General features: G+C 45.9%; 2 protein-coding genes across 6 annotated transcripts in view; one reads left to right on the forward strand and one right to left on the reverse strand.

Moving 5' to 3' along the window:
- Positions 1 to 10836, reverse strand: part of LOC104053172 (major facilitator superfamily domain-containing protein 1) — a 284336-nt gene that overhangs the window by 79723 nt on the left and 193777 nt on the right. The window lies entirely within an intron of this gene.
- On the forward strand, positions 1172 to 10748 carry RNPS1 (RNA binding protein with serine rich domain 1). 5 transcript variants are annotated; one of them, XM_064462258.1, is made up of 8 exons: positions 1198 to 1275; positions 4324 to 4515; positions 4871 to 5026; positions 5349 to 5540; positions 6728 to 6830; positions 7598 to 7751; positions 8218 to 8359; positions 9642 to 10748. In XM_064462258.1, exons 2-8 carry the CDS (start codon positions 4445 to 4447, stop codon positions 9745 to 9747), a joined length of 924 nt encoding a protein of 307 aa, XP_064318328.1. In that variant the 5' UTR covers positions 1198 to 1275; positions 4324 to 4444; the 3' UTR covers positions 9748 to 10748. The 5 variants fall into 5 exon arrangements, with proteins under 5 accessions (XP_064318331.1, XP_064318328.1, XP_064318330.1 ...); XM_064462257.1 differs by lacking the exon at positions 1198 to 1275 and adding an exon at positions 1282 to 1398; XM_064462259.1 differs by lacking the exon at positions 1198 to 1275 and adding an exon at positions 1695 to 2040.

Genomic DNA, 10836 nt, shown 5'->3' on the forward strand with positions numbered 1-10836 from the left:
GGAGGTTGTAGCGAGGTGGGGGAGGTCAGTCTTTTCTCCCAGGTAACAGGCAGTAGGACAAGGGAAAATGGCCTCAGGCTGCACCAGGGGAGGTTTAGATTGGCTATTAGGAAACATTTCTTCACCAAAAGGGTTGTCAGGCACTGGAACAGGCTGCCCAGGGAAGTGGTTGAGTCACCAACCCTGGAGGTATTTAAAAGATGTGTAGATGTGGCACTTAAGGACATGGTTTAGTGGCAGACTTGGCAGTACTGAGTTAATGGTTGGACTCAATGATCTTAAGGATCTTTGCCAACCTAAATGATTCCACAATTCTATGACTCTAAGGTCATCATAACAGCCTACCGATAGTCCTCAATACGCATAGTCCGGTTTCTGTTTGAACCCATGTCAACTTTTAGTAGGCTACATCCTATGGCAGGGAAATCTGCCCTTTAACAAGATGTTGTGTGAAGAACCTCCTTTTGTTTTTTTCTGAACCTGCCCATGGCTAGTTTCATGTAATATCCCCTTGGTTTTGCAGCAGAAGAGAAAATAAACCAGTTCTTCTCCTTGCCACACATGATCTTATAGACACCTGCCCCGATCTCACCCACATTCGGTGAGGGAGGTAGACAGGGCATATTCTCACACTGCATTCAGGAGGTGGAGCTGTATTCCTTTCACAGAGCAGCAAAAGGATTTGAATCTTAGGAATTAAACAAAAATGCCTTAAGTCCATGCTTCAGCTGACTAGCACGATGCTTCTTGGAGAGGTTTATCATGTTTAAGGCCCTGCATTACGAATGGCGTCAGAGGACACTTCTGACTTTGTTCCCTTGAAGTCAGGGGTCAGGCAGCCAGTGCACCTGGAACCCAATGTGACCAGGTCAAAAGATCAGCGCCTCCAGTTGAAAACTTCCTCGTTAAGTTCACAGCACAGTTTTGGTGGGGGGGACAGGACCAAAAAAACCTAAACCAAACAAAAACATAAAATGTTCTTCCCACATATATCTTTGTACGTATGAAATGCCAGTGGCTGGTGCTCCATCTTTGGCCTTTTATTCTTCTCTTCATATTTTTTGTTCACTACTGCAAGTCCAGTGCAGTTGAGTCCCCAACGGACACCCGCGCCCACCCGCTCCCGCTCTGCCCCTTTAAACCCGCTCGGCCCCGCTCCTCACACCCCACCTCCGCCGACGTGTGACGCCATCGGCGCGCGGCGTCCCTTCCCGCCCGCCTGCGTCGATCGCGCGCGACGGGCGCGGAGCGGAGGCTGCGGCGGGCGCCCAGGATGTGAGTGGGGCCGGGGGGCATCGGCGTCCATCGGCCCCGCCGCGGCGCGGAGCGGGCCCCCCGCCGCGCGGAGGTGCCGAGGGGAGCCGGCGCCGGAACCGCCGAGGAGATGGCGGGGCGAGGGTCAGGGATGGCGCCGCGGCGCCGCGGCCTACCGCGCCCGGGGGCGGGGAGGGAGGGAGGCCGGGCCGGGGAGGGGCCGGGCGGGGCTGGGCCGGGGCCTGGAGGGGAGCCGGGGCCGGGGGTCTCGGCCCTCCCTGCGGCCGGGGCGGCGGGAGGAGCGCTGTGCGGGCCCGGGGGCGGGCGGCGCGGCCCCGGGGCAGGGGTTTTCTCTGAACCGACTCTGTGCTTGGTCTGTGCTTTTCTCTTCCTGTTCCTTAGCCCGCGCCTTGGCTTCGCTCATAGTATGGCGACACGTACGGTGCGGTCAGCAGCGACAAGCCCTCGGTCCGCCCGGCGCCGTAACGTACCCCATGGCGTGCGAACCGGGACGCGGAGCTGGCTGCCCCTGCGCTCCTCCGGCCCTGCTCGCTGTAGTTAGCTTGGGCGAGCGGCCGTAACTTTGCAAAGAACTGCCGAGCGTTGAACCTTCTCCTCCTCATACGAGGAAATCTTTTCCCTATTTTGCAAATGAGGATCTGGAGCAAACTGCCATTAAAGGACTTGCCTGTAGTCGTGCAGGAAGTCCGGGGGAGAGCTGAGTTTGCTTCCTTTGCTACAGAATTGCAGCTCTCTGAGTGCAAATCAACTGTTTAAAGCAGAGAGGTGTGTGTGTGAAATGAATGTTTGGCCTGTGTAGATTGCTCTTAGACTTTCTGGTGTGGGGTGGGTGCTGCAAAAACATTGACTTCTTAGGGATTGAGAGGGTTTTTTTTATTGTAAGAAAGAAGCATGTCCCATAGAAATGCGTTGTTATACACCCCTGTGCGAAGACCATGATTTTATTCTTTCCACATCTTCCAGTGAATGTCTGAACATGCACAGGTGAAAGTGCCCATGGGCTGCGTCTTGTAGGCTGAGGTTTCCAACTGAAGTGAGCTAGGCAAGTGGCATTCTTGAGAAAGGTACATATATTTTGATGGAGAGAAAACACTGGTTAGTTTGGAGGCTGCTTAAAAGCTGCATGTACCATTATACGGAAGTTTGAATGTATAAATACCATGTGGCTCATTTGTCTGGTAAGTGCCCGTCCTGAGGAGTGGTGGCTGTTTAAGGGAAGTGACCTCCTGCTCCAGCAGCAGGCTGGATAACAGCAAAGTGTGTGCTAATTTTTGTCCAGGCTTTCTCTTCTCTCCCTCCAGTAGGGGTAAAACCAGAGCCAGCTATCGGGTGATAATAGATAATTTTGCAGGCTGTGCTGATAGCGTCATCACTGTGATAGTCCAGAGGTGCAAGAGAAGTCGGTGGGAAGGGATAACACAAACCTGAGTATGGTGTATTGAGAAGAAAGGTAGGAAAGGAAAATATAAGTTTTGGTCTTGTAAGTCCAGAAACTTGCTGTTCTATTCTTCCAAGTGAGTTACCTGGTCTCATGCAGTGGCTTTCAATTTTTGAGCTGCAGCCCCCTCGCACTTTGCACTAGAGGCATAGATTTGGAAATGTTATCAGCTGAATGATGAACACAGGTTTGTTTTTCTTAGTCACCTTTGCAGCACTGATGGAACAGTCCATGGACTGCCTTCTTACCACCACTGGTCTTAGAGGAGACATTTCCTCTTCCAACGAGTCCTGCCAGTGTCCCACTTGTGTTGTGGGTTTCCCGTTCTCCATGCAAAAAGGCATGGGTGTCTCTTGACTTCTGGATTTGCAGAGAGCTGGGTTTGCGAATGTTAATTTGTGTTGCTTTTTGGAGTTGTTGTATTAGGGAAAACTCTGAAGCTGAAAATCAGGAAAGTGAGTTCAGCTGTTCAGAAGTGATCTCTTCCCAAATATAAATTTAACTGCAATTTAGAGAATAAAGTAATTGCTTACCAGACTGACACCAGAAGTGTAGAAGCAAGATGACTCTTGGATGCAGTGAGCTGGAGAGTTGTTTTTTTTTTTTTCTTGTTAACTGATTTTACCTGTGATGCATGTGGAGATGTTTCTTTCCAACATTGTGCAGTATTGTGAATATTCAGTGTCACTTCAGATAAGCCTGGCAGTTCAGACATGCTTCTGCCCACTCTTGCATTTCCTGAATGTTTCATTCATGGGTAGATAATGGGTATTAACACCAAATCAAATCTGTCACACTTCTTTAGCAGTGATTAAAACATACCTTGGAGGCAGCTCTGTAGAGCAGGTGTTAAACAACCCATGTAGAATAGTCAAAATGCAACAACGTGTTTGGACATCACAGAATATGTGATGGATGCAGCCCTCTCATGGGAAACCTCTGGAATTCAACTAATGCCCAGGATTTCAGTGTTAAATAGTGGGGTGTTAAATTTGTCTCCTTTTGGATGTAGAGTAAAGAGGGAACTGATTTGGGCTAAATGAGGTCAGAATCCAGTTTAGACTTTCTGCTAAGAAGTTGTAGTAGAATCTGCTGTTGCAGCAGTGCAGCAAACTGGGCCCTTTAATCTGGCCTGACAGGGCTTTGGAAGCAACTTGTTGAGGCTGGAAGCAGCCATAATTCGGTGGGGGGGTTGTTCTCAACAACCCTTTCTTCCTGAAAAATACATGCTGTATGGTACAAATTGGCTTTGGAGAAAACCAGTGCGTACTCCTCTGGAGACAAGGCTGTTGTCAAGAGGCGTGAACTGCATGTACAGTTTGCAGACCAAGTGGATGCCCTCTGTCTGCCACTTTTTTGGCACTTTGTGTTTCTGTGAATGTCAAAATGATAGCCTTAAACGTGGATGCAGGCTTTTACATGAGGCACACAGTGCCAACATGAGCAGGCATGAAGGCTGGCAGTTAGCAGCCGTGTAACAGTATGTGTAACTGAAATACCCTGTAGAAGTCAGTTGATGCCCAGTCTGCTGCCATTGTTGCAAAGCGGGTTTGTTGTTTTATGCCTATCTGTTAATTTCTTGTTTCTAAACCCTTTTATCTTGTCACTAGGCTGTTCTTTGGAGTTTATTGCACTCGATTAGGGATCGGTTCTCAGAATCAAGGAGTTAGAAGTGAGATTTGAGATAAGTGAGGCCCATTCGGTGCTGCTTTGGACGCCTCCAAAGGGGAAATGGAGTTATCAGGATTGAAAAAGAAGAGTTTGCTAGGACTCAAAGAAAATAATAAAAAATCCAACACTAGGTAATCATTCTGTACGAATTTTCTAGGGTTAACAAAACTGGGGATATTATAGGGTACTAGGGCTCTCCCAGTGAGGGTGAGGAATTGGAAATGTACTTATTTCTGCGTGAATTTCTGTGAGAATTTCTGTATGCTATAGTTGTCTTCCTCAAAGCTGCTCTGTAATGTAAAATATTTTCCTTTTTCTAAAAAGTCCAAACTTGCCTAATGCTTTAACTCTGCAGTTATGGTGATCTTGAGTTACATTTGAAGTTCATTGTTTTGTGTTGCTGTTCTGTTCTTTGTTTGGGTGTGGGTTCTCTGTTGTTTATGGTTTTCTATATTAAACAATGTCTTCTGCAATTTGTTCTTGAAGGGCTCCCTCACCAACCAAGCGCAAGGATCGGTCTGAAGAGAAATCAAAGGACCGATCCAAGGATAAAGCAGCCACTAAGGAATCAGGTGAAAAGGATCGTGGTCGAGACAAGACACGTAAAAGACGCAGTGCTTCCAGTGGGAGCAGCAGTACCAGGTAGTTACCTTCACAGGTAGTAACAAATTACAGCGTTTTCACAAACCACCAGCTTGATCTCTGGTACACTTCATTCCCTGTGTCACAGACTTGTTGAAAGCTTACATTATGTTAGTCACAGTGCTGTTTTGTTTAACTTAAGGGTTTTATTTCTTTTAGGTATGAATTTCCTTTGGCTGTCTAGTGAACTGTGGAGCATCAGTTTTCATTGTTCTAACTCACAGTTGTGCTCTCTGATTATCAGAAGCTTTTCAGCCATTCTTTTTCTGGGTACTGCAATCATTTTTATTCCCCACTTCCTGTCCCCGCCTGCCCCCAACAGATCCCGTTCCAGCTCAACTTCCAGTTCAGGGTCCAGTTCCAGCACTGGTTCTAGCAGTGGCTCTAGCTCCTCTTCTGCCTCAAGCCGCTCTGGGAGCTCCAGCACCTCACGCAGTTCCAGTTCCAGCAGCTCCTCTGGATCTCCAAGCCCCTCTCGACGGAGACATGACAATAGGAGACGCTCCCGCTCCAAGTGAGTTTTATTTGCCTTCTAGGAATTAGCAGCTGGCAGGGTAATAATCTTGTATTCTACATGGTTGTGATTGGAACAGATTTTTTTTTTTATGAAGACCATTTGCTTTCTCCCTAACTTAGAGATCTGAATTTTGTTAGGATATGTGTGCTCCTTTTGCTTACAATCAAAACATATGCCCTATAGGAAAAGAGATTAAAAACTTGATTTTAAAGGGTGATTTTTAAATACTATGTTTTGCAGAGGCAGTTTTAATCAATGTTTCCCCAACAGTATGGGACTATATGGGCACTAGATGACAGTAAAGCTCTTCGGTTCCTGTAAATTACAGCCAAGAGTATCAGAAAAGTCAGGGCTGAAAATGGTGTACATGTGTATATGTATATTCTTATGTATAAAAAAATAAAGGGGTGGGAGGCTAAGGAAGCATTTTCCTGTAGGGGTGGGACTCAAACTGTTGTTCCTTTGGATAATTCTGTAGGTAAGGTACTAAAGGCTGATAATATCTACTGAAGTATTATAAGCCAGTGTGTGTTTTGTAGTATATCCCTCAGTTTATGGACAAGAAGATTAGGAAGAAGCATAAATATAAATTTTCTACACATTGAATTTTATACAGATTAAAATTACGTTCCAGTTTTTATAACTACAAAAAAATTGTGACGTGCAGCTACTTACAAAAGAACCTACTTAACTGTGACATTTCTGGACCTCTATAGTGAAGAGAAGATACAGAAACACAAATCATTGGATCCACTAATTTGCCTGGATGTGGTATGCTTTGGTATATGTGCCCTCATTTTGCCTCTTTAATTGTTGAGGCAATAAATTTTTGTTTTAACAACTGGGAAATTCTTTTACTATAGCCAACAACTTTGAAGGAATGCTTGCTAAATTTCGTGTTTGTTACCCTAGTTGCAGTAAAGTGGAAAACTCACAAAAAAAGGCTCTAAAAATTCCAGAAGGTTCTAAAGCAAAAGCAGGCAAGGCAAATAGACGTTCTGAGGTGTTTCTACTTGGAATACCCCCACCACCACTCCAGCACTCCCTAAGCTGTAACTTTGTAAGAAAAAAGATGCTCTCACCCAAAAAGTGGTACCTCTTTTACGATGTGATAATGATTAGCTTCTTGCTTTTGTCTTGCACGTTCCCTGAAAACTGTAAACATTTTCTGTTGTCAAAATCAGGTCCAAGCCACCCAAGAGAGATGAAAAGGAGCGGAAGAGACGGAGCCCGTCACCCAGACCTACAAAAGTGCACGTTGGAAGGCTCACTAGAAACGTGACCAAGGTAATGGCATGCTCCCCCGTAATATCAAGCTTGCATATCTCCTGTGAGGACGTGTGAGTGGCTCTTTTAAAGCTCTCAAAACTTTTTTGTTGCCAGAGCACTGCCAAGGAAATTCTTGTTTTGTGTCCAAATTGATCAGTGAGGAAAATTTGGGTAGGGTTTTACTGAGTCAAACACAGTGCAGGCTTTTGAGACTGTGCAGTGCTTAAGAGGTGTGTCTGCTTTGTCAGTGTTCCAGACCTTGTATCCTGGAGCCTTACTAGGAAGAAGACTCTAGAAGCTGGGACAGTAGCTGAAATTACCTCGGAGGCATTAAGGATATCTGGAAGTTCTTGACAAAGGATCTGAAGAGGCCTGGGCTGGCTTAAGTTGTCTTTGCTAGAATGTAGTTTAAAGGTCTTCAGAGATAAAAGGTTTAGCTTGCTGCAAAGATTATGATTTTTTTAAGGTGCAATTGTTAATGTTGTTTAGAGTTTTCAGCTGAGGGCATAAGTTCTATTTTCAGGTCCCCAAGAGGATTTTTACACTAGTTGCATTTTTGGACGCAGTGTTGACATGCGGCAGTAATGCTGCTAGAAGCTAAGGTTTGGAACAACCTGAGGAGAAACTGAATAGACAACAGTGGTAATCCTTTCCACACCTAGCCAATGAAATATGTCTCTTCCTGATTTAAAGCTAATCTAGCGCTGTGGATTTACCGCTCTGTGCCAGCCAGACCTGGTCAGTAGGCGTGGTCTATGTCCTCTAGACTTGCTTTTTCTTTGCAGGATCACATCATGGAGATCTTTTCCACTTACGGAAAGATTAAAATGATTGACATGCCAGTTGACAGGCTAAATCCACACCTCTCTAAAGGTTATGCTTATGTGGAGTTTGAGAACCCAGATGATGCTGAGAAAGCCCTGAAACACATGGATGGAGGTAGGTATCAAGTGCTGCAAGGAGGCTGGGTGCTTTTAAAATATCTTTGGAGCAGATGAGTTTGATGAAAATGAATTAGAGGCGATAGGGAGGCCTTTGGGGAACTGATCTGAAATACTGTCTGATTTCAGCCCGAATGGCCTTGGCTTTTGTGTGATTCAGGACAGATCCAAAACATCACAGAACTATTAAAACTGAGTTTTTTCAAAACAGTAATAAAATTCTTCAAGTTTCTGTGAAGATCTTTCCCAGTTAACATCTGAACTGCAGTCTGATGGGATATTAGATTGTCTGTTATGTATGTGGACTTCACCAAAGTAACCCCTGAGCAGACAGTGGAAATGGGGCTGTAGGCTGATTCACGCATAAGTTGCTTGTGACAAAGCTGTGAGCTGCAATAATGTGATGTGTAGATGTTAGTGTCAAAAAATACTTACTCTTCCCGTCTCTCTGCTTCTCTAACAAGGCCAGATTGACGGTCAGGAGATCACGGCCACAGCTGTGCTGGCACCACGACCTAGGCCGCCTCCCAGACGCTTCAGCCCACCCAGGAGGATGCTGCCGCCACCACCGATGTGGCGCAGGTCACCCCCTCGCATGAGAAGAAGGTGAGAGCTGTGACAACATGTATTTCCTTCTCAGTTTAACAGCCTGTTATCACCGAAGGACTCGGCGTGAGGACAGTTTCATCCTGTTGGACTGACTTTCCCCTTCAAATGACCATAATACCTTTTGGGCATCAGTTGAACCTGGATTGTACTTCCTAACTCCTTAGCACCAGGGTGACCTGCTCGGGTCTACAACCCTGAACGCTGTCTGTTGGAAATGTCAGATGCTTTCCAGCCTGCTCCCTGGAGTCCCTTCTGCATAAATGCTTCAAGGTGAAGTAGGAACACACTTTGGCTGGCAGAATGCTTTTGGCAGCCTGCTCCAGCCGCTTGCTTTTCAGAAGCCCTTGCACCTCTCTCCCTTATCTCTGTGAATGGGTATGTGACCAAAAGCCAGTCCTTCCGCATCAGGTGAGCGGAGTACACTGACCCTGAGATGTGACCTGACACACGCCTGTTGTGCAGCTTGGGGCTGCCTGAATGTGCAGATAAGTCTTTCAGAGTCTTCCTCAGCATCTAGATGGATGTCTTGGTAATCTGCTTAAACTCTTGTCCCTAGTAAAAGCATCTCCTATTTGAGCCACTTGATTGCTGAACACCTTATGAACTACGGGTTTAAAAATGAGAACTAGTTAATGTGGCACAAGATCCACTGCCTGTTGGTCCTCCTTTAAACATGCCTTTTACTGAGGTCTGGCAAATGCTAGAATTGCTGTCCTTCCTCACTGTTTTCTTCCCTGGTCTAACTCTTAGTATCCTGCTCAGGCTGTTTATTAATATTCTGTGCCTGGAACCTTGGTGTCGTACTGGTGGCTGTGCAGGTTGATTGTAATACTGAAGAGCTTGAAGCTTAACTGTTTCTTTAGAGTTAGAGAAATGGCCCTTTGGCTTGAAAGGGCTTATATAAAACCTTTCTCTGAATATCACTGTATTGCAGGAGTCAAAGCTGACTCTTCAGGTGAAGGAGAATCTGGTGTAGAATGAACTTCTTGTTTTGCTTGAGGAAAAAGACAAGATTCTTCTCTGTTCTTTGGATTATTACACATTCTTTCAAATTCCTGAGGCGGAGGGTAGCCAGAACATACCTGCTGTGTAGTCAATGTTTGAATTGCCTTTTTCCTCTCTGGAGCTGGTTGTATTTCCCTGTAGCTCTCTTACTGCAGTGTGTGAGGGTTTTTTTGGAGGGGTGGGGAAGTGTTTCGAAAAGTTGGTAGAGGAGCCGACAATTGACTGGAACTTGTTGCTCCTGTTGCCTAACAAAAACTTTCTTCTTCTCTGCCAGGTCCCGGTCTCCTAGGCGCAGATCCCCTGTTCGCCGGCGATCAAGATCCAGATCTCCTGGACGAAGGCGCCATCGCAGCCGCTCCAGCTCAAACTCCTCACGATAAAGCAGAAAGACTGGACAGCTTTTTATTTTTTAACTTAAATCCCATCAGACTAAATATTGTACCTTTTTTTTATAATGGGTCTGGGTGAGGAGGAATGAGAGAGAGGAGAGAGTACCCTGGCAGTGAAGGTAACCTAAGAAGAGAGAGCAGCAGTTCCTGGCCAGTAGATAGCCGTTGCTATGGGGCTTATAGTTTCCTGGCATTGAATTGAAATTATTTAAAAGTGGCTCTGATTTTAAAGGCTGCAAAAACATCTTTTCCAGATAAACCAAAGGAAAGATGTTACAGCCTCTCCTTCTCCAGTTAGCAGGCTGCTGCTCAGTGATTTCTAAACGCTTCGCATGCTGTACAGACGAGCATGTAAATCTTGAGCTATTTCAGAAACGCTGCATAGTAAGGCAGGGAGGCTTTTAACTTGATCTCTAGGTGCCAGTGTGGGATTTTTCAAAGCAGCTGGAGTCCAGATCTGCCCGAGATTTAAATACTGAGTTGTTGCTTTATTCCAATTCCCAAACAGATTATTAGTTTCTGCAGAGTTAAGCTCCTCTGTAAGACATATACCGATCGATCACCACAGAAACAATGGTCCAGCCCACTGAACGTGATACTTTAGAAAAGAAGCTGGAAATCTTAAGAACTGGTTTGTAGCTGCCCCTGTAAGTGATTTTTTTTTTTTCACCTTTACTTAAAGGGTTTTGGTAAAAAAACTTCCTTCACAGCCTCACAATGGAACGGTGCGAGCGCTTCTGCTTTTGCAAATCTCAAATTAGCGACTGAGTGTCAACCCCCTGGAAGCTGCAAGGCAGAGAGGGAGGCACAAGGATGCAATGCTGCCTGGATTAACTGGGGTTCACATGGGGAAAGGCAAGGAATTTACCACCTGTTGTACAGTCAATACTATGAAGACTTTTGTTTTGTTTTGTACCGCTTTGTACCCTTTTGGGCCATGTTGTGTTTGTACTTGTGTAGGATAAGCGAATAAAGCAGTAGGGTTGAGAACAGCTGGCCTGCCTCGCTCCCTTCTCCAGTCCCTTACTGTGCGCAGGAGCGGTGAGGCCAGCAGCTGCCTTTCCTGGGGGTTTTTATGGT

Source organism: Phalacrocorax carbo, chromosome 10 (genome assembly GCF_963921805.1).
Source record: "Phalacrocorax carbo chromosome 10, bPhaCar2.1, whole genome shotgun sequence".
In the NCBI taxonomy this organism is placed as follows: Eukaryota; Metazoa; Chordata; class Aves; order Suliformes; family Phalacrocoracidae; genus Phalacrocorax; species Phalacrocorax carbo.

Coding starts and splice junctions, on each gene's coding strand:
- RNPS1 (XM_064462258.1), top strand. CDS start 4,445: ATGGAGTTATCAGGATTGAAAAAGAAGAGTTTGCTAGGACTCAAAGAA. Junction 4,516..4,870: donor AATAAAAAATCCAACACTAG/GTAATCATTCTG, acceptor TTGTTCTTGAAG/GGCTCCCTCACCAACCAAGC. Junction 5,027..5,348: donor AGTGGGAGCAGCAGTACCAG/GTAGTTACCTTC, acceptor TGCCCCCAACAG/ATCCCGTTCCAGCTCAACTT.